This window comes from Neopsephotus bourkii, unplaced genomic scaffold (genome assembly GCF_033783945.1).
Source record: "Neopsephotus bourkii isolate Nb327-2 ecotype Australia unplaced genomic scaffold, CSIRO-AGI_Nbou_v1 NB_1067, whole genome shotgun sequence".
In the NCBI taxonomy this organism is placed as follows: Eukaryota; Metazoa; Chordata; class Aves; order Psittaciformes; family Psittacidae; genus Neopsephotus; species Neopsephotus bourkii.
This window is the reverse complement of record NW_026901555.1, coordinates 1622025-1644404: the sequence shown is the minus strand read 5'-3', so window position 1 is coordinate 1644404 and position 22380 is coordinate 1622025. Positions and strand designations below refer to the sequence as shown.

Below are 22380 nucleotides of genomic sequence, written 5' to 3'. Positions count from 1 at the left end.
GCTGGAGCACCTCCCGTATGAAGACAGGCTGAGAAAGTTGGGGCTGTTCAGCCTGGAGAAGAGAAGGCTGCGTGGAGACCTCATAGCAGCCTTCCAGTATCTGAAGGGGGTCGATAGGGATGCTGGGGAGGGACTCTTCATTAGGGACTGTAGTGATAGGACAAGGGGTAATGGGTTAAAACTTAAACAGGGGAAATTTAGATTGGATATAAGGAGGAAGTTCTTTAAGGGTGGTGAGGCACTGGAATGGGTTGCCCAGGGAGGTTGTGAATGCTCCATCCCTGGCAGTGTTCAAGGCCAGGTTGGACAGAGCCTTGGGTGCCCGGATTTAGTGTGAGGTGTCCCTGCCCTGGCAGGGGGGGTTGGAATTGGATGATCTTAAGGTCCTTTCCAACCCTAACTATTCTATTACTCTATGGCATACATTCATTATGTCAGCCACAGCTTACAGTCTCACCATATGCTATCTATAGTGACTTTGCCTTACAGAGCATGGGCTCTGTGTGCATATCTAAGAGCTTACAGTTCTTCTACACCAAAATCTATTTCAAGTGTAGCACTTTGCAGCAAACACAGATAGGGCAATATCTTGACTGATGCATTTGTTTTCTTTTTCCATGCTTAGAAACTTTTACTGTGTTTTGGGAACCTGACAGGAAATGGAAATACACAGACATACACACAGGCAGATGTTACTGGTCTGGCAAGAGAGATATGAGCAGAACAAACGTTGTGTTAAAGCAGGTTTGCTGCTGTGCTAATACAGAGCCCAGCTTTGGGGGCAGGTGGACAGAGCACAGCTCAACTGAACAGTAGAACAAGTTCTGCTTTACAGATCCAAGCATAACACTATGGATGTGAACACAAGTCTAAGATTTGTCTTGAAAGATAACTTTATAGAACTTTGGAAAACCTAGGGGCAGAATTGCATCACCCTTAGTGCTATCACTAGGTAGTAAAAAGTTCTTCACTTACTGTACACTGAGAACTCAGCTCAATCTGAGGCATTTTAGAGCTTTCTTTGATCATTTAAAAAGAAGTATGAGAAGTTTTAACAGACAAGAGATTTCTTTTTAATAGTCCTTCAGAAGTTGTGCATCGTTTGTGCTGTATTTACTACAGATTAAAACCAGACATTTTCAAACCACTTGGACTTTTTATCAGTTTTAGCAACATTCTGCTGTTTTTAAAGAAAGACCAAAAAAAATCTTTCAAAAATCACCCATGAATAATAATGACATTTGTATCTAGGCTCCTTTTCAGAGTACTAAAACATTCCTTTTTCCAAAACCAGCAACTGGATGAGATACCTGGTACAACTCAGGCATCCTATTCCTGATGTAAGTCACACCTTTCCTCCAAGTTCTTTAAGTTTGCAGTTCCACAGCTGGCCAAAGAATATGAAATATGTCACCCATAAAAAGAGCTTAACATTAGGTAGCTGTGAAAATATGCTTGTTCTATGTAACGGATTAATGAATTATTTGACAGCAACAGTTAAAATGTCCCTAATCGACAGCTTAAAAGCAGGAGAGTAGCAAATACCTGAGTTTTTCCTCCTGTTTTTGCAGAATTAGGTCAAGGGAAAGGTTGATACTCTTCTTTCTTTACCTCATTTTACTGGCATCTCTTTCTCCACACTTAATGTCCTGGTTTCAGATTAAACCATGAAGCTTAAACCTGGGAGTCTTTCATACAGGATCTTTCAGAAACGGCTGTGTTGCACTCTCATTCCTATATACAAGCTCAGAACAGACCATTCCTGCTCACTCTTTCCTCATCTTTCTTAAGGATTACGTGCTCCATCATTTTGCAGCTTCTTTTATACAATTCAGGGTTATACCCAGATTCTCAGGCAGGCTGTTCTGTATTTATCAGAATTTACCTGTATTTATTATCATGCTATTCCTTCATTTCTCATTCCTACTATGTTCTGGTATTAGCATTAATCTACAATTACTTCACAAGTCTTACTCTTTTTTGCTGCAGGTATACATGTCTTTTTCTCTTCTGAAGCAGGGAAACCACCTCTAAACAGCTTTTCAATCTCACTCACCAGCTGAGAAATGTCATGATGTTCTCACCTCTTCTGAAATCTATGATTTCATATCAGGAAAAGCTGTCATTCCCACCAAAAATACTACATGTTTTTCCAAAGAAACAGGAATGCACAGCTAGCCTGGGGGACTCATGCATTTGGCTTTACTTCCAGCTAATTGTCACTACAGCCTCTTTTACCACTACAAACACAGCTTTGCCTGGTTAACCATCTCCATTGTGTGCTCCATCTGGCTGCAGGCTCCATGACTGGCATACTTCCTGCCTATCTGTTGCCTAATTAAGTTTGCTTTGTAGTAATCCCTGCTGTGGGCTGTTTTCCTGGCTCATGGATTGGCTCCTAACCTGACCATTGGCCAAATCTCTTAGAACTGGGTCTTGCTCACACATTGGTTCTAGGATCCTTCTGTGATTCCTTACTCAGGAGACCACACTGAAAAATCTCTGCCATACCTTTCACCTACTGCTGAAGGGAACTTTCAAAAAGACTCTTGTTTCTTCAAAGGACACCTCTTCTAATTTTAAGAAGCTTTAAAAAATAGTAAGTACCAGGAATGTTCTGAAACATTCGCACTTAATTAGAAGATAGGCAAGTTTGGGGATGGGGCGAGATAAGGGAGGTATGAAGAAAACAAGGTATTAAAGAGAACTTAACCTGAAGAAAAAGGCTACTAAGAGATGTCTAAGTGGCAAATCCCATAGACAAATGATATTGAATATGATGAAAGAAAATGCCAATTTGGTCATTTCAAGGCAGGATATAAGTTAACCCTTCTTCATTTAGGGGTTGGAACTGGATGATCTTAAAGTCCTTTCCAACCCTCACTATTCTGTGATTCTCTGTTAACTGCTTGGAGAGGAAAGGCAAAGTCTTGTGCCATTTCTCAGATGTAAGAGGTCATTAATCATCTCTTTTCAACTGAGACATCATTGCAAGAATCATTAGGGAAAAAACCTGCAGCTTTTAAGCAGCAAAAGCCCGACTAGACTGGGCTTAATATGTTCCAAAGACTCACATTAGCATTTGCTTTTCCTGTCCTGGGGAGGACACCAGAGTTTCTCTTCCTACAAGAATTCTTCGTTGTCTTTTTGACTGCAAGGTGAAGCGGCTGATAGAAAACAATTTTAAGAACATTTACAACTCTTCACCTACTGCGAATAAGCAAATGAACAAGAAAAAACGAACAGTGGTGGTAGCTTGGCTCTAAGGAGTTTTATGGTAAACAAAACATCACAGAGTCATCAAACACTTCCTTCTATGGCCAAGAAAGACATAATTTTTATAAAGAGAAGATTGGATATGGGGATGTTTTCACTCTCCAGTATTTAGGAAACAGCGAGGTTACTTGGAAACTCTTGTTGAACTCTGGTTTGTCCATACGGATCAAGTCTGTAGCACAAGTTGTCATACTGGTCTTGGAGAAAGTGCCACAGATGCAAAGCTAGAACAGAAGGCCAGTCGTGGCAAGGCTCCAAAGAGGGAGGGAAAAGATTAGTCTGGTTCTGTCTTCCCATCTGTCTACACACTTAAAATGAAATCAATGGGAGTGATGGCATTGGCTTCAAGTGCTTTACTCATCCAGACTGCCAGTGGTAGATGTGACAGCTTATATAAACAAGAAATAATAAAGTATCTATTCCCAGGGCAACATGGCTGTGCTCTCAGCTCACAATGCCAGCATCAGAACAGAGAATAATGGTTTACTATGTCTTCAGATGAGGAGGACATTCACAACACACAGCAGAGCTATCTGACCACCACCAGCTGACCAAACAACTTTCAGTAGTCACCTCAGTTTAAACCCATGCCAGTAACTTCTCACATTTGAGAAACTCAATTTGAGAAAACCAGAGACTTTTCAGACTAGAAAGGAGAAGCAGAACAGACATCTCCTTGGTATAGCGAGACTACGTAACTACTTCCCAAGCTAAGACAATTCACAACATTATAGGATGCAGCAGGGAGCTTTTTAAATGCTCCATTTGCTCCCAAAACACTGGAAAGACTTCAAAATCCTGGGTTACAACTCACATGAAGCACAACTATTTGAACAGTGACGGATACTTCTTTGCTTGGCTTTTCGAAGACATCTGGAAGTGCTCTATAAAGCACAGTTTGAGGACCCATGTTCTGGGCGATTTCAAAAGTAAACACAGGTTCCCACTGCAATTACAGACTATGCTGCCTTTGCAGGCAGATTTAGAAACAGATTTAGTTTCAGGTCACAGAGTCCCCTCAGCCACCCTGGTGAACAGCAATGCCACGGTTTTGGTTCGTTATGAAAGCTGTGGAAGTCTTCTTCATGGGATATGTTTCCTAGAATATATTTAGACTCATTTAGTGCACATGTCCTTTTGGCCAAACTGCAACAGAAAGCATGGAAACATGATTTGCTACCAGATACTCCTACTTAAGTACAGTTGTTCACCATTACTGCATTCTACAATGTCTGTAAGAGGGATGCCTGTCCCCTCGAGAAGTCTTCACAAATGTACTTGAGATTATGAGAGATGAGGCAAGACTGTACGTATGAACAGGTTTGGTCTGATACCCATTGCATAAGGGATGCTTTCAAATGCAATGAGATCTATTTAAGTTGTTTTAGTCAGTATATGGTGTGATTCCCATCAGAGGCCTAGCTTCAATGTACTTAGGTTGGGTCAGAAGGACATGTACAATAATTGCTTAATGCCTCATTTGGCAAAGTCAGTTTTATTACTCCAATAAAAATAATCTTGGCAGTTGTTAATAAAAGCAGCTGGCACATAAGTTGTTTGACTTTGTTATTACCTCATCTTCTCTCAAAATATTGCCAGAACTTGATGACAGCAAACAGATGGTCAACATTTTTCAGTGTTACAGATAATCCTCTTCCAAACCAAATGATGGCATTTTATTTAATCAGAAGAGGGTCTGAACAAAAATCAGGAATCATTTACATATAATCTACGGGCGATATTTAGTGAAGGTGAAAGTACTGTAATATTGTCAAAACTGCAACACATCAAGATACTTCAAAACAAAGCATAGCTCTTACATTCACATTTGGAGGAGAAGGGTCTGGTTGCTGGCTGATTGCTAGTGCTCAGAAGCCTTGGTAGACAGCAGCTCACCTGCCTTGCTAAGCTGCTGTGTGCATTCAGTTACCCTGTAGTCAGTCCACCTGAGTGTTCAACCTAAGATAGCACTCAATCTGTCAGACAGAAAGAAGGATGAGGAAAGGAGAGAAATTGGACAGGCTGATGGAGTGTCATGAAGTAGACATACAGAACTCCAAGACCTTTCATCAGGAAATGCCTAAACTGTTCCAACTGGTGTTGAACCAGCCAAAGCAGAATTCAGCAAACATTATTAAGAAATACAAGTTGTAATTATTACAATTCAATTGCAAAGAAATGGCAACCAATCTTCAACTAATTATCAAAGAGAGACACTTTGTACACCCAGTATTAAGTTGAGGGGATTAGTTCTGGACAAAAGTTGATCTAAGATCTCTCGCCAATGTGACATTAGTTTATGCTAGATAGCAATTACCTTAAATCACCCAAAGTTCTGACCTCAGGTTATGCTGTTCAGTGCATGGATGTTGGGGATCTATCTTTTTTAGCTTGCTTGATCTGCAGTAATTCTATCAAAAACTCTTCGATTGCCCACAGATATCTACAATCCACTTACTATCATCATTTGAACTTCAAAGAAAGCCTGTGGACTCTCGCATATCTCTGGCTACACTAGCCTTGAAGTCAGACAGCATTTTGGAGTATAATGTCTCAATCTTAATCCCTCCTGCTTACTTCACACTGCAGTATAGTTTTGGAGTACACGAATAAGATTTCTTTTGACTGAGACTAGGTCAAGAGATGGGCTGCACCTGATGCACTCCAATGGTCTTCACTTCATGGGACCAGACTCGATTACTTACAGTGTCTGTCATGTTCTCAGACCACCTGCCTCATTCTACAGATACACTCCTTTCCAGCCATACCAGTCGCTAGAAATGGCCTCTGTGTGGAAAGAGGTTCTGTAATGCCATTAGTAGTTTTCTAATTGATCATATCATCATGTTTTAAACAGGCTTTAAAGCAGTGTCCTGGTTTCCACTGGGACAGAGTTAATCTTCTTCCTAGTAGCTAGTACTGTGCTGTGGTTTGGATTTAGTGTGAGAATAATTTTGGTAACACTGATGTTTTGGTTGTTGCTCAGTTCTGTTTACTCTAAATCAAGAACTTTTTAGTTTCTCATGTTCTGCTAGTGACCAGGTGCACAACAAGCTGGGAGGAAACAGAGCCAAAGGAGTATTCCATGCTACAGGAAGTCATGCTCAGCTTATGTACTGGGGGTAGTTGGCTGGGAGCTGCAGATCGCTGCTCAGGGATGGGTGGTGAGCAATTGTATAGAACTTTACTTGTGTTTCCTGAATTTTGTTTCTCTTTCTGTGGTGTTGTTTTTTTTCTCTTCCCCTATCATTCTTATTTCTGTTATTATTATACTTTACTTCATTTTAATTATTAAACTGTTCTTATCTCAACCCATGAGGGTTTACCTTTTTCCAATTCTCCTCCCCATCCCACCCAGGGGAGGAGGGTGAATGAGCAAGAACACATGATGCATAAAAATGTATACATTATTTGTATACATTAAATGTATACATTATTTGACATGATCACAGGAAAAAGAAAACCAGACTAGAATTGGTAACATCAAATTCTCCCATTTTAAAGCAATGCTAAGCTGTCGAAGCTGCCTGGGACACAGCCTCTGCTGAGTGATTTGTGAAGCCTTGGAAACAATTCCTAAATCTTTTGTTTCCTTGAAATTCTTTTTTTTGGTGGGGGAGGTGAGAACAGGACTCAGAATGAAAAAAATGAAAGATTCGGATCAGCTGAAGAGCTCCAGCACATGTTGAGCAAAGATGGAAACAATCCCTGATACTGTTATAAATTCCAAGATAAGCGAACAGGCATCAGGAGAGGCTATACATGCAGCAAGGACTGTGCCTGCTAGTTTATCTTTGTGAGTGTTTGAAAGTAGATGACAGTATATAGAAACAAAAAAGCCCACGCTATCATAAACAAATGCAAAATGAGCTGCAAAGATGAAATGGTGCAGGCTGTCTACTAGTTCCTTGAAACCCTCAAATACGGAAAACGCCCTCCTGATCACTGCGGACTTATCTGCAGTGCATTTCTCAGCTAAATAGCCCTCAATACAGCAAGAAATTTCCAAAGGGAGTTATCCCTGCCCATAAATTATGGATCAAATAGTGAGAAAGGGGAGCAAAAACCAATTTTTTTTTTTAAACCACAAAAATTTCTTCTGAGATCACTCACCTGCACTGGATCTATACACATTACACATTCAGCCTTCACTAGATGGAGACTGGCATCAGAATCCACATTCACTTCCTTACATTATGATTTCATACAGTTGCTTTTTCCACCTTTCCTTTTGTCCTTCATAGTTAAATATTAAGAGCTTTCTCTACCCATCAAGTGTGATTCTGAGAGAGGACAGTATGCCAGACTTGTATGCAAGAAGTGGGCTCGGTAAGGGTAAGTCTGTGTTCAGACTGTCTCCCTCCCCCAGAAAATTGCACCAGGGTGCATTTGGGTACCTCCATTCTTATAGCAGACTTCCTTTTAAAACTGCCTTGTTGTGCTAGTTTGATAGGTGGCCTTTCAGCTGGCCAGAAGACCAGAAGTAGGGACACAGAGCTTATATGACCCACACATTCACCTGGAGACCCCAGCTATAGGCAGGGGCTCTCATGTTCTCTGTGGTGCTACTTGGCATTGTCTTTGCACAGCATTATGTCAGATTTCATGTTGGTGTAAGTTCTAACAATGCAGTTTAGGGGAACTGAACAACCATATCCAAAACTGAGATTTATAACTGGTCAAAAACAGTTTGGTGGACTACTCCTGCTGTTACATTTACTCTTAAACTGTCATATGACATGTACGCTTAACAAGACATCTTGTGCGCTTAAGTAGTAAAAGCCACAAACTCAGGTTAATCCTTTCACTTGACCTCTAAGAAAACCTCCAGAAAAGGTCCTAGCTGGGATCTGTCAGTGAAGGTAACGCTTCCCTGGTATGAACTGGACTGCTGCACAAATCACTGGACTGTTACCCATGAACCTTTACAGGGTAAGAACTGATAATGGCAGAATGGCTGCAGTGTGGGCCAGGAGTTTTGCCATTGTCCTGGGTTCAGCAGTAGCAGTCATTTTTTCTCCTTCTTAGTGGCTGGTGCCTGGGAACAGCACTGATAGCACCGGTGTTTTTAGTTGCCGCTCAGTAATGTTTAGTCTGACCAAGCACTTTGTGAGTCTCATGCTCTGCCAGGGAGGAGGGGAAGCCAGGAGGAAGCAGAGACAGGACACCTGACCCAAACTGACCAAAGAGGTATTCCATGCCACAGCACACCATGCCCACTATATAAACTGGGGGCAGTTACCCAGAAGGGCTAGATCACTGCTCAATCATGCTGGGTATCGGTTGGCAGGTGGTGAGCGGCTGTATTCTCTTCCCTTGTTATTTCCCTTATCATGATTATTATTGGTGGCATCAGCAGGGGTTTGTGTTATACCTTAGTTACTGGGCTGCTCTTATCTCAACCCATGGGAGTTACATTCTTTAGATTCTCCTCCCCATCCCTCCGGGAGCTGGAAGGAGGAAGGGGGGGGGGGGGAGTGAGAGAGAGACTGCGTGGCTGATTTGACTGACTGAGTTTAAACCACAACAGCCATTCAATTACATAAAGCCAGGCTTCTCATTAACTTAACATTACATACGAGGACCTATTCTGAGTCACTGGCTATGATGAATGACACTTCCATAACAGTTTTTTTTACTTTTAACGTTTTTCTGCCTAAATTCACTTTTTGAAGTGTCTGGTCAGAAACAAACTCATCACAGCTTGATGTGATCAGAAGTGCACTCAGGGAGGAGGACATTTAAGGACAATGCCTATATTATTTTCATTGAGCTGTCAGCTTGTCATTTTCCTTGTGCTTTTTTTCCTTTCATTTAAAAGGAAAGCTTAGCTTCATTGTCATCGGGTTAACTGCACAAAATTGACAGCTGGAATATTTTTTTAAAGTATGGATTCAGGGCATTGTCAAAGTCCTGTTTCCTATTTGCCTGTGCTGAACTTAAAGGTTTTGTAGCAATGGAGGAGAAGGTAGGCAGGAAGCCAAGGAATTAGCCTCAGGCTGTACAGTCTCCTCCAAGAAACAAGCTGTGCTAGAGGGTACATAATCACACCATCTCTTTTCCCAGTTCAGCCAGTCACCGCCTTATCCTCTGGCATGGCAGGACTCCAGTAGCTGCCCGCAGATGTCCAAGAAGGTGTCAGCAGGGCTCAGTATGGCTTGATGGAAGCAGTGTTGTAAAAGGGAAAGATTACCACTTCTAGAAGATAGTTTACTCCCCAGACAGGTCTCAGTAGGATGGAACATGAGTCTGAAGGACAGAAAATGCCTACCAATACAGGTCACGTAAGAAACAAGCTAAAAGCCAAATGAGTTCTCAGGTCAGCAATAAAAACAGCCCAAAATCTTTGTGACATCTTAACAAAAGAGATGCCAAGAGCTCAAACTGCAAGGTCAACAGTGCTGTGGCCAGTTCAAACAATCAAGTTGAAGCCCAGGAATGTAAAGAGACAGAAGAACGATGCTCATTGCCATCTAAAGGTCAAAGCAGTCACAGGATACTGCATGCCAGAACCAAACAAGGTCTGTCCCTTACTGTACCTAATCACAAAAGGTCTTGAGCAATTGGCTCTTGTTCATATTCTAGGTTACACTGAGAACTTCTTTGAAAAGTTCTTCCTCTTATATGTTGAGACAAGTTTTCACTCTGCCACATAATTATTTGTAATAATTTTTATACTTCCAGAGCAAACACATCATCACTTATCAACTAAGAATTCATGCTCAAGTCTGTCTGCAATTAAAGAAACACTTTAGCCCATGCTGACAATCGCTTCTAAATGGCAACATTTTACTAAGTTCAGTCCTAGAAAGTGATGCCTTGAATTCAGCCACACAGTGACATGGAAACACACAGAAAAATAGTCAGGATTGCTTGTGTTTAAAGAAGACTTAATTTCTTTTGTTTTGCCCTTAGAGGATGACTTTTCAATATGAGTTCACCAAAAATCACTGCTTTATTAAACAAGACGATTAGTGTATTTCCCTTCTCCTCAAGTCCTTTCACGTTAATTCTTCAAGCATCTACAATGCACCTCCTTTCATCTCCATAAAACTTAAATCCATAAGATTCAATTTGATAACTGTTAAAATACTTTAGAGACCTTAAAAGAAAAAATTAAGTACATGGTATCTGGATGAAAATTAACGTTGTAATTGAAGGCAGAGTCAAATCAGCAGCCCTGCATTACCCTAAGACAGGAAATAGCCAGCTGCATTTAGTTAAAACCTTCTCATAAAATTCAAATAAATTAAAGATTTTCACAGAAAACTCACTTAAACATTTGGTTTCTTCAAATGCAGACTTCAGAGAGCAGCTTCAGCTAAACAAAAGACTCTCTCAAAGGGAAACGCTTAGATTCATTCAGAGTTATTGTTCCTTCACAAACAAATGCTAAAGTCAAAAACAGATCCACAAACAAAGGACTCTGCAAAATCTGTACTGGAAGCCCATACTATTTTAATTTTCCTTTTTAATTATTGTAATCTAATTAAAAGCCATCTGACTTTCTTGAGCTAGGGCTCAGATACACAAAGAAATGCAATTCCACTGAAGACTCGCTGCAAAGGCAGCAATCTGTAAAACTTTAGAGCAGCTTTGGAAACCTTGGCCAGGGCCATTTGAAATGCAGCTGGTCTTCATCATTCCTCGTTTCATGAGGTCATTACATTAAGAATTATACATATTATCTTAGAGTTTATTTATTTATTTATAAAAAGGTTGATAAGAGACACAAGGACAAATTGTATTAGTGAAAACAAACTTACCCGCGCACCCTTCTCTGGGAAACATTTGCATCCAGCGCTGCAATCACGGCCCCCACAGGGCCCACTGTAAGACTTCTTCCCACCCTGTGAAAGAGTAAAAAGGAAGAAAATTTAATGTCATAACTATTTGCCAGCTGAAGACCTTGAATGGAAACCTTTCGTTTCAGCACTTCCCACGTACGTCACATTTGTCATGTGAATTTGCTGGGAAGTAAGTGGCAAAACCTATAGTTACGTTTTAGGTTCTCTATAATTGGGTCATTTTCAGAATCACCAAACAGACAGAAAGAGCTGGTTTAGAAATCTTTTGAGGACAAGTGGGTTTACACAAGGGGGTGTAACTCTGCAAGGCGATGAGTGCCTTCTAAGGCTACCAAGCCCCATAAAACTAGATGATGTTTTGGGATGCTCAGTACAGTATTAACTAGGATCACAATCAATAATCAGAACTTGTGCCTCAGCCATCCTGCATACTGCGTTTCTCTACATCAGTGAGAACTACCAAGACAAATTTTAACTTAATGATCCTTGTATATTTCTAAGAGCAAGAAGCTGCACCCTCTGAACATAGGAATAAATTCCTGAATGAGACAAGGTGGCATGTTAAACTAAGAATAGACGTGCACAGAAGACAGTAGGAAAGCACCACGGATTTGGATGTAATCTGAAAATACATTCTGAATTTTCTGTACTAGCATTAATTATTTCAAGGCTAATTACAACATTTATGGAAATCTGAAGTCCCCATATCATAAACTTAATTCCCAGCTAATACAGATTGTGCCAGTGCATGGAAGTCAGCTACATATGTTTACTTCAGAGATTTTGACCAACTCCCTCCCACGGTCAACAGGCTTGAAGTCCTAGGATACCAAAATCCCTGCAACACTATGGACAACACCGTAACAGGCTTGGAGAAAAGCTCCATTTACCACTGTAATTCAGCCACACACCTCTCTACGGAACCCATTTCACTACCAAGTTTGCCCAGGTACAGTCCCTCAGGTTTGGGACTCTGAAAGGAATAAACATTTCAGTGCCTCATATTAAGGTGACCAAACTAATGGCAGAAACAAGTCGAGACTGGAAATGGACGTTTCCTTACCTAAAAGTACCCACAGAAAATATTTTAAAAGCCTTTAAAATTTCCTGACATCTGTCAGTGAGGAACATGAAAAATGAAAAGCAATTCAGGCAAGTTCCTTATGTACTTCTGAACTTCTTTGCATTAGCTTTCTCAAGTAACTAGTCGGATATCACTTGATGAGTTTTCTGCTAAATGTACATAAAAATCCCTCTATGCACCCTGGTGTTTGCACTGTTTTGCTAAATTAAATGCCTCTGGTTTTAAGGCAGCATAGAACAAACAGACACTAACAAAAAGCCTTAAACCCAATCTCCCATACTTCCCTAGCCTGAAGGGAACATTATCTCTTGCTGCAAAATAGTCATAACATCCTTCAAGGGATTCTAAGAAGCATTAAATATAAAAAAAAACCCAAGCAAACAGTACTTTTGCAGACTTTTTGGCAGCTTTGTTCAACGAGATCCTACTAGATATGGGGCTTTTGGACTACCTAGGCAGAACAAAGAAGAGGAGAAAAATTGTATCTAGAGGTAATATAATAGAATGTAAGAGCATCTGCAAACTGTCTGCTCAGACAAGGATTGATCAGCACAAACTGGAGTCAGCAGTGTACCTTCGCAAGGACTCATTGTATAAAAACTGGTCCCCGTCTTAACAGACATACTGCTGAGAGGTCATTTCTGACCACAGGTATTAAGATTTTAGGATCTGGCTGTAAGGTGACTGAAGAGTGAATTGCACCAAGACACACCTCTTATATGCATATTTAGCAGTGGAAATTTGGACTCATTGCTAGCCAACGTACTCCTCTATTCCTGACAACTACACTCTTAGCAGAGAGCATTATACCTCCAGGCAATCAGATTATGCCTTCCCAAACATTTATTCAACTTTAAATAATGCAAAGATTTCTACTTTCAATTAATATTTCCTCCAAATTATTCTTTGTTCCAACAGTCATTTGCATAAGCCTTTGAGTCCTATGGCTCAGTTTATTCTGCTTGCCTCCTAAGAGTGAGTAGAGGCAAAGAAACTTCATTTCCTCACAGCTCTGGATTCCTCTAGGCTCACTGCATTGCAGTAGTTGCTGTCTCAGAGCACTGAGGCTGACCTTGTTAGAAATCCCCCATCTCTGGTGGCAATTGAGTCCTTCCCAGCGGCAGAGGACTGGACAAAACCCAGTGATTCTTTCCATCCCCACTGCTCACAGTTAGCAAATATGGTTCTAGCCAAAATTCCCCAAAGTCAAAAGAGTTTATTGGAAGCTGGATGAAACTCTCACTGAGCTTTATTAGCAACTGAAAACATGTCCCTCTTTTGAGCAAAATTGCATTCACAACGTATTTCCAACTTTCTCTTAACAGCACAGAATCATTTTGCCCACTTGTGAATGAAAGCATTTGGAAAGGAAGCAAACCAAAGGCAGTTGGCTCCAAACCAGGTGTTATATGTCCTAAGTACTTTATTTAGGGGAAGTAGCTGACATCAGACACTCAAGAGCTACTTAAATAGCAAACAGCCATCTGCATTATATTTAGGAATACAAGTCTAAAGGCTTCATATAAGATTCTAGACCACAGTGCTCTTTTCTGAAAAGGTACAGTATGTTTTTCCATTCCAATGTATGAACATGCAGGTCACCTGAACATTTATAGATTGTCACCTGAACACAAGCATGGGCCCTTCATACTTGTTCTGTGTATGCATGGAATAGATTTTTCCAGCTGCTGTGAGATATATTTCAGATTAAAGAACATGACTTCTCAGAAAGAATAAGAATTAAAGAAAGAAGGGTACTAGTTATAGTGACAAGCACTACCATTATAACAGAAATGAATTAAACTATTGTAATTCTATTGGCTAGAAGTAGACCAAGGTTTTCAAAGCAGAAAACATGACCATAAAATAGCAGCAGTGTTAAAAAAAATACATTCTCTGAGATATAAATAACCGTAATATAAACTTAGTAACACATACTGATTTTAATTATTTCAGACTTCCATAAGAATAACAAGTATTACAGTGCAGGAAAAAAAACCCATTTTGCTTACAAAGTATTAATATGAGTGAGAAACTATTTTGAAAAGGCATTTAAAAGTAAGAATCAATGTAAGGACAATTTTCCTCTCCCACTTCTAGTGTACCTCCATCAAGCGTTCATGCACAGCTGATTCATTCAGATGGAGTGCCATTCCAATCTTTCCATTGACTTCAGCTTATTCTGGAATGAAGCCAAAGAGAGTAAAGAAACGTAACAGCTGTGATGCCATAAGAGGTGTCCAGGCTCACATTCATTCCAGATTCTCTAGAGCAACACACAGGACCATGGAATAGCTGCAATTGATCCTGAAGACCTTGCCTGCACATTCAAAGAGAACTGTACCTGCAGCACAAGCAGGAGTTGACCAACTAGCACAGGATTTCGGTGGGAGATTTCCAGAAGCACAGCTGAGGTGGATGAACTCAGGCTCAATTTTGCCTTAAAACTTCTGCTCTGTATTAAAGGGTCAGCTGCAGACTTGACATGCTCTGGCTGAAGACAATGATTTCAATCAGCTAGGAGGGTGAACCCACAGCCAGCAGAGGAATGTGAGCAAGGCATGGTTGGGGAAAGGCCAGCAGAAAGGTTAAAAACATCATCTTTAACGTCAGGTTAAAGTAGCAGGGGTGATAATGGGAAAGTAAATCAGAAGCTTTTAGAAAAGAAAGGATTTGAAGGAATGCCAGCATGCAAAAACCAGAGCGTGTGCACCGAAAGAAGAGCATGTCTGGTAAGTGGAAAAAATGATGACGACAAAAAGAAGGGGATGATGATAAAACTGAGAGTGAAAGAATCTCACACTTGTGTGAAGAGATATGGCAAGAATGAAACTGTTTTCCAAGACTTATTTCCAGTAACTTCGCAAATCCAGCTAAGGACTATTCCAGTCCAGAGCAAAATCCTAACGTGAAACTTCATTATCTAAAGCTGGACACAGAACATAATGAAAACCTTTGGATACTTCAAATAAACATCTTTTATAGGGTTCAGGATCCTGTTATCTGCTGATGACTAACAGAGGAATTGTATTTATACCATGAGACATTCAGACAGTCTTGTAAAACTGCACAGTGAAAAAGACTAATGAAACATCTCTGTCTACTTCATAAGCTACGTAATGCTGCTGTGTTAACTTTAACCCTCATGGCTTTTAGGAACGAAATTCGTTATAACATTTTCTTTACCTATTATTCTTTTAGTTACTGAATTACAGAGTTTAAAGCCCAATTCTAAAACCACTTATCCATATGTTCAACTCCTCCCTCTGAAATCAGCACATTCTGCTTCGCTGTGCATGTGTTAATATGTCATTGCCTTACTGACATGAAAGAGCTTCTTCAAGGCTAAAACTGATAAAGCAGGAACTACAGGCACCTCTGCACTCAGAAATGTCAATGTGATCCATCAAAGACAGCATAACATGATGCAGCAAATGGATTCAGTAATTCTTCCCAACATGAGGTGTCATGGAGCAGAAATAAACTGACAGTCTTGACAGTTAAGACTGTATGGAAGCAGTTGCTGGGATTTGTTTGGCAGTGAAATATAGAACAGGTGAGAATAAAATCAATCATGTCAGCAAAACATCTGATAGAATTAAAATGCAAACATTTTTCCCAGGAAGAACATCAATTCAACTCTTGCTTTCCTTAGTGAGGTTCCTCAAACCTTGACTTGTCCTGTCTGGTCAGGTTTCTTAAATAGCATTAAGAGCTAGGTCAAGCTTAGGAAGTAACAGTAGGAATGTTTTTCAGACTGTGGGGTTGGGTGAACAATGGGAAGCAGCACATGAAGAGTAAGTCCTGAGTAACTACCAAAACAGAAGCCTCTGAGCAAACTGCCTCACCTAACACATCCGAGGGACTCATCTTTTTCAGGCCACATCATCGTACTACATTATAGCTGTACACCCAATCCAAGAGAAACAGTGACCAGAGATTCGAATACAGAACAGCTCCATCTTCTAATATGTTTCAGTTTTATTGCTAAGATTGCACAAAGCTGTAGATCCTTTTTCCTGAGCAGTCTATCTGTCAATGAACACTTAGTTAAATCCAGACAGTTTATTTACAGCTTACATGAGCAAGGACACAACACAAAGCCACAAGCTTATCTTTTACTGCACAAAAGGACTTTCAAATGGCGCTACTAAATGTGAATTTGTAGCTAAGATATTAATTCAGTTCAGGGTTCATAGACTTCTTCGGTTAACGAATGCACTCAAATATTTTCTTCTATTGCACAGAGCTGGCAAACATCTTCACAGGCAACAGAGACTAAATGATAGCTACTAATAGAACCCAACCCTCCTCCAATTCAGTGACATGTAAGGTTACAAAACCTGAGGGAAATGCTGGCCTAGAGGAATGAAAGGCAAATTCTGACTGAAACAAACCCAGTCTCATCCTCACTCCCTGCTCTTACTCCTGCCAGTGAGACAGGAGTGCTGTTGCACTGAAAAACAGATTTAAAACAAAATAAACAGTAAAGGTCAATTCTTCCACTTTATACACACAGCAAAAACGAAGTGATGTCTTTCAAACTACTCTCAGGTTTTGAGGACACGTGCATTTCTTACCCATTGGGTGGAATTCAGCAACAGAGTCTGCAGACTTTTTATTCATTGAAGTAATTTTCAGTCACACCAGCAATGTGATCGATTTCCACAAATGGAAACTTTCCCCCAGTAAAGGATTTCCAGAGCACAAATTCACCTCTGACAGCTGCCACATACGCTATTTATTACATCTGGGGCACACAAATGACCACAAACCTCATTAGATGTGTTAGTAGGTTAGAAAATTCATAAGCAGAGAACATGCAATTACCTGGTCTGAAAACATGAGTAATAAAATTCCAAATAGCTCCATGTGGTTTAGAAAACTGAAAGCTTTATCTTTGCAGCTACACAGAAGGAATGTTTCTTTCCTCATGTCTGCCAAGGTCTCTGTTACTGGCTAGAAAGTCATCAGCATCATCTGTGTTTCAACCTGGTCTCCCCAGCCTGCAAGGCTTGGCAGCGCCCAGACTTCACGTATCATATAGCTACACCAGCAACAACCTGAGTGGCCCATGCGCTGGACCAGCAGCTTCATATTTGGGCAATAAGCATCCATCAATCTTAAAATCCTCAGGATTACAGCAAGTATTATAAAACATTATACACCACCCTCATTTCTTTAAAGCCTTTAGAAAATCTGAGAAAGTTTCCTGATCTTTAGGATCCTGTCAGAGAAGTTTGCTCTTCTAAAGCAAAAACCCCATCGCCAGATCCTATTAGACAATTTATAACCTTTAATACATAACAAATTTGTGTAAAAGCTTTACTTATTTTTTGTTTCAGCTGCTTGTTGAAATTCACAGTGTATTCCTTAAGAGATAAAATGCAGCCAAGCATAAAGAATGTGTATGTGGCTGTAGGCAGTACCCACACACAGCCATGAAAGTGAACCTCTGTTAGAGGCCATGCTGTGGCTGGGAGTGCCGAGGTGCCCAAGGGAAAGAGGTTTTCATTCCCTGCACCCTGTGGAGTGGCAGTTCTCTGCATTAACTTCACAAAACACCAGTGCAAAGGCAGCAGAGAGATATCTGTGCGATCCATTATCATGCAAATGCAGCAGCGCTAACAACAGGGACCAGCAGAATTATTGCATCCTGTTGCAGGGAAAAATGCTTGTAGAGAACACATGGTGTCACCTCGGAGAAAAAGAAATGCACAGTCAGCTTGTTTTAACTTAAAAAGAAGCTGCCACTCCTGGTTTTAAGCATCCCAAAACAGGTCCATTTAGATGGAGAGAGACAACATGCAACTTACAAAAAAGTGATTTTTAAGACACATTCACATACTGTTGAAGCACATAACACTGAAAAGCACTAAGGATACTGGCAAAGAATCTTCTTTCTTTACATTACTGTCTATCAAACCTAGAAGAAAAAACACTGCTCCAGTTCTGCAGCCACACAGAGCTGTAAGTTATAGAACCTAAAGCAGTGATTCCAAAGTCAGAGATAACTGTGTTATTTACACCGTTTAGCACAACTATTTACCAAGTTTGTACCTGCCCAACAGCTTTCTAAGCCTCACACAACACTATCAGAGCCTTCTGGCTAAATCTAACATGCACAGCCAACTGGTGCAGGTATTCCTTGTATTCAAGTTGCTGAACCAATTACCATTTAGGATACTAAAACTCACACTACCAGATAGCTGGATATGATAAAACCATCAGTGATGTTGTCGTAGGAGGTGGGCCTTACGATCAGTGCATGTTGTGCAGTGTATGTAGATGATGCATAGTAGCATGAACCAACCCAAGCCTTTCTAAACACCACAAGTAAATCAATTAAGTCTTAAAACCCCCAAATTACTCGCAACAGACAAGATGCACTCTTTCATCAAACAATACATTTTCAGACAGCTTTTCCCTGTATCCTTAAATGTCCCTGTGACACACAGAAAATTTCACATAACCTTCAAGGTATGAATACATCTTGGAACCAAATTTTCATGAACAGCTGTATTCATTCATTGACTGAAAGGACAATGGGATTCCAGCTACTCTTCTGCTTCTGACAGTACCTTCCAAAAGCTGTGTAATAGATAAAACATGACTTTTTGCCCCCAAAAAAATCCTCATTAGTGGTGGTTTTTTTTCCTCCAAACTGATGAAGTTTCCAGTGCTGTAGCCAGTTTTCAAGTCCTCTTACAGATATCACCCTCTCATACTAACATGGATCTTTCAGAGCCATCGTTAAAACAGTCTTATCTCTTCTAACAAGTTGCCAAAATGGGAACACAAACTTCAACAACTGTAAAGCACTTGCAAGCACTATTATGTTTCACTTTCAAAAAGACATCCCAGGCAATTATAATCCTGTAGAAGACTCCACTGCAAAGTCACTAACCATGCCCTGTCACACACAGTCCTGAGTTTTCTTTCTTTAAGGGGGGGAAAAAGTCCTGCATTCGGCATATACTTTAAGGGCATTGCTTTCCAACAACAGCTGAGGTTTTCAAGTCTGCTTTTCTATACTCAACATCTACACGGTTCTGCTGCATGAGAAGTCACTCATTGAAGACATTTTCTCTAAATGGCATGAAGGGTTTGGGCTGGAAGACAAATGCTTTTCCTTCAACTGCAACAGAAACCAGGAGAATAATAACTTGAGTAATTTCATCCATTTCAACTAAAGTGCTTGTCCAGAGGCTTCTATAAACAAAGTGAATACAACTCCGTGTATCTATTTTTATTACCTTTCTACAGTTTTGAATTCATTCCGGATACAGCTGGGTCAGTGGACAAGGATCAGCCCTGCAACTGACTCAGCTCCTTCATCTTATGAACAGCTCTAAGAATGAGAAACACTAAAGGAGGAAAACATTCACCAAAAGTCAAGGGGATGCTCACAGTGCTTATCAGCAACACACTCGGTAGATAAACTGGAATGTGTTCATTGTGATTCACCCTCCAATTTTATAGGCAACACAGACCACCCACTTTGAAAATATGGCAGCAATTCATTATTTGCATTTTATTTTCAAATGCATCATTCCTTAAAGCCATCTGTTAAAAAACATTTTGAAATTAAAGTTTCTGAGCTGACAATCAAATGGCAAAGCCCATGGAAAACACCGGTAGAAACCGGCTGTCATTTTGATGATGCTCTTGGAAAAACGCTGATGGATTAAGAAGCAAGGGAGGGAGCTGTACCCGACCTTTCACTTCAAAGCTAACTACCAATCTCTCTCTGTATCCTTTAGATTTGAGTCAGAGATTACGAAAATATAACTCTGATGTAACTGCTTACTCCAATGGAGTTACACTAGGGGTCAATACAGCCTTGGTTGTAGGAGACAGCTGGTACGAGGATGCTTGATCTGCCTCCTGGGGAGACAGCGGAGAGTGGGATGAGCACAAACACATGGCTACGAACATGAGTGGACCTTGTAACACAAGTGGCTTTTAAGACATTTCTGCACTCAGACAATGTAGCCTGCAGGCTAAGCTGACTCAGCCAGCACCAAAACACTCTCTACAGAGATGGAAGTTGCGAACTAGGAGCTGTAGCCAGTTAAGGCATCACTGCACTTGAATAAACAACATGTGCACTGATTCTAGTCAGGTTCCTTTTCCTTTGCTATTCAGTCTGCGTCCTTCAAGATAGTGTCAAAGTACAACTTGTGTAACCATCCCTTCCTGAAGACATCACCAATCCTGCACAGAGGAACACTGTTGGTTTCAATTTTCATTCCAGTTTCTTCCATTAAATCCTCTCCAAACAGAAAAAAACAATAGTAGCAAAAGAAACTGACAAAATTCCCCTAGTTCTGCTTTGTTTCGACTTTGTGCACACACAGCACACAGACCAGCAGTATTCTGAATGTCTTTACTATTACTTTATTTCCCTAATGAAAACATTACCTTCCCAAAAGCAAAGCTCCACATTGCCATACACTGTTAAATATATCTTTAGTGAAATAAAGTAAAAATTGAAAGACTCAATTCCCCAATGCACTAAGGTCCATGCTTGATTCTGATGACTCCACTGAGACCAACGAACACAGGTGAACATCCAATCAACAGAAATCAACTTAGACACACGGTGGCTTTGCTCAGGGAAGGTCTCAGGATATCCACTTCCACCTGAGCATAGAAAATCCTGCAAAAAACTGAGAGTCCATAGTACCTCTTTTCCTGCACAGAAGATGAGAGCAGCCTCGGTTTGCTCAGCTCCCACGATGGCTGCCTTCAGACCAAAGCAGTACCACTGCCTGCTCTTCCCTGTTAGGGATCACTCTGAACCTGACATGGGAAAGAAAACCAAATTGCGCTATTGCCTCCTAGGAATAATGAGCTTGAGAAAGACAAAAATACCTTTACTAGGTAACAGAAGCAGTGTTAGGCCAAAACATCGGGATGGAAGTGTGTGGAACTCACTCTTTTATCTGACACTTGCATTTTAAATAAATACGCCACTTAGCTTGTAGCTGGAATGTGGCACATGGGGGTTTGTGATCAGCACAAAGAACAAACTAAGCTGTTTGGAACATTCCAGATTCCTTCTTTGTCAGGATCAGGAACAGGTTGCCCTCAGCACTGAATACCCAAGTACGCACATTTCCATACACATTCAAAATACCTAGATGGCTACTTTTCTCCACAGCAAAGTGATGAAAATAATCCTGATTTAGTCATATTTTTATGCCACTAGTATTTCCAGAGTACTTACACAGAAAACCTCCTGTATTCCTGTATCCCTGTATCATGACACAGTCCGTGATAAAAATGCCTGGGGCTACCTTCAATAACCACATGATTTTGACATATAATTCTTTGCACAGAATTCCATTATTTTAGGGAAGGAATGCAAGCACTCCTGGTAGTAACTACAGCAGGGCTCCCAAATCTGCACTGAGCATTCTAACACAGAGCCCTGCACTCAACTTCCTTGTCACGTTATCAATAGACACTGATTAAGAGACACTTATGTTCCGTTCTTAACAGCGAGAGGCCTGTAGTTTTGAAAATGAAAATGAGGGATTAAGACCTGGCTTTACTTTTAACAAATGCTCCTGTAACAGGAAACTATTGCTGCTGGGAGTCTGTCATAAATAATGGGAATTATATACAGACGAGTTGGGCATTTCCATTTTATATATAAACAATTAGCCTGTATCCCAAATTAATGATTACAACTGTGGCACTTGTCTGTTCAGGTTACTAATACACCTACCCCAGATTACATTTCTAAAATAGGATGGCACACGTCAACTGCAGACAGGGAGGACCCAACTAAGAAGCACTCCCATGTGCAAAAGTGGTTTCATTAGCAAAGCATTATGGCCCACCAGGCATAAAGTTTAGCCAGCTTTTCCAATTCACTTACACTATCTAAACCAAGTTCAGTCATTCTTCTTATTGGGATGGGACAGATAAACAACTTAGCCAGCTCATTTTCTCCCAACCTCTCATCCCAATTTTTAAACAGAGGATCTCTATCGCAAACTACAAAAGGGCCAAAATGCCCAAAAAGCCGAAAGTCTATATAATCCCAGTCTATGTAAGTAAAAACATATGCAGCCATCTCCTGTTAGGAGACATCCCTGCCCATGGCAGGGGGTTGGAACTAGATTATCTAAAGGTCCTTTCCAACCCAAACCATTCTATGATTCTATGATTCTAAGACTACCTGTTACAGGACCAACATGA

General features: G+C 40.5%; 1 protein-coding gene across 1 annotated transcript in view; it reads right to left on the bottom strand.

Moving 5' to 3' along the window:
- The window catches only part of COL4A6 (collagen type IV alpha 6 chain), a 121496-nt gene that overhangs the window by 68017 nt on the left and 31099 nt on the right, over positions 1 to 22380 (bottom strand). The window contains exon 3 of the mRNA XM_061361881.1: positions 11043 to 11126. Within this exon, the coding sequence (XP_061217865.1) occupies positions 11043 to 11126 (84 nt within the window). The remainder of the gene's footprint in view (positions 1 to 11042; positions 11127 to 22380) is intronic.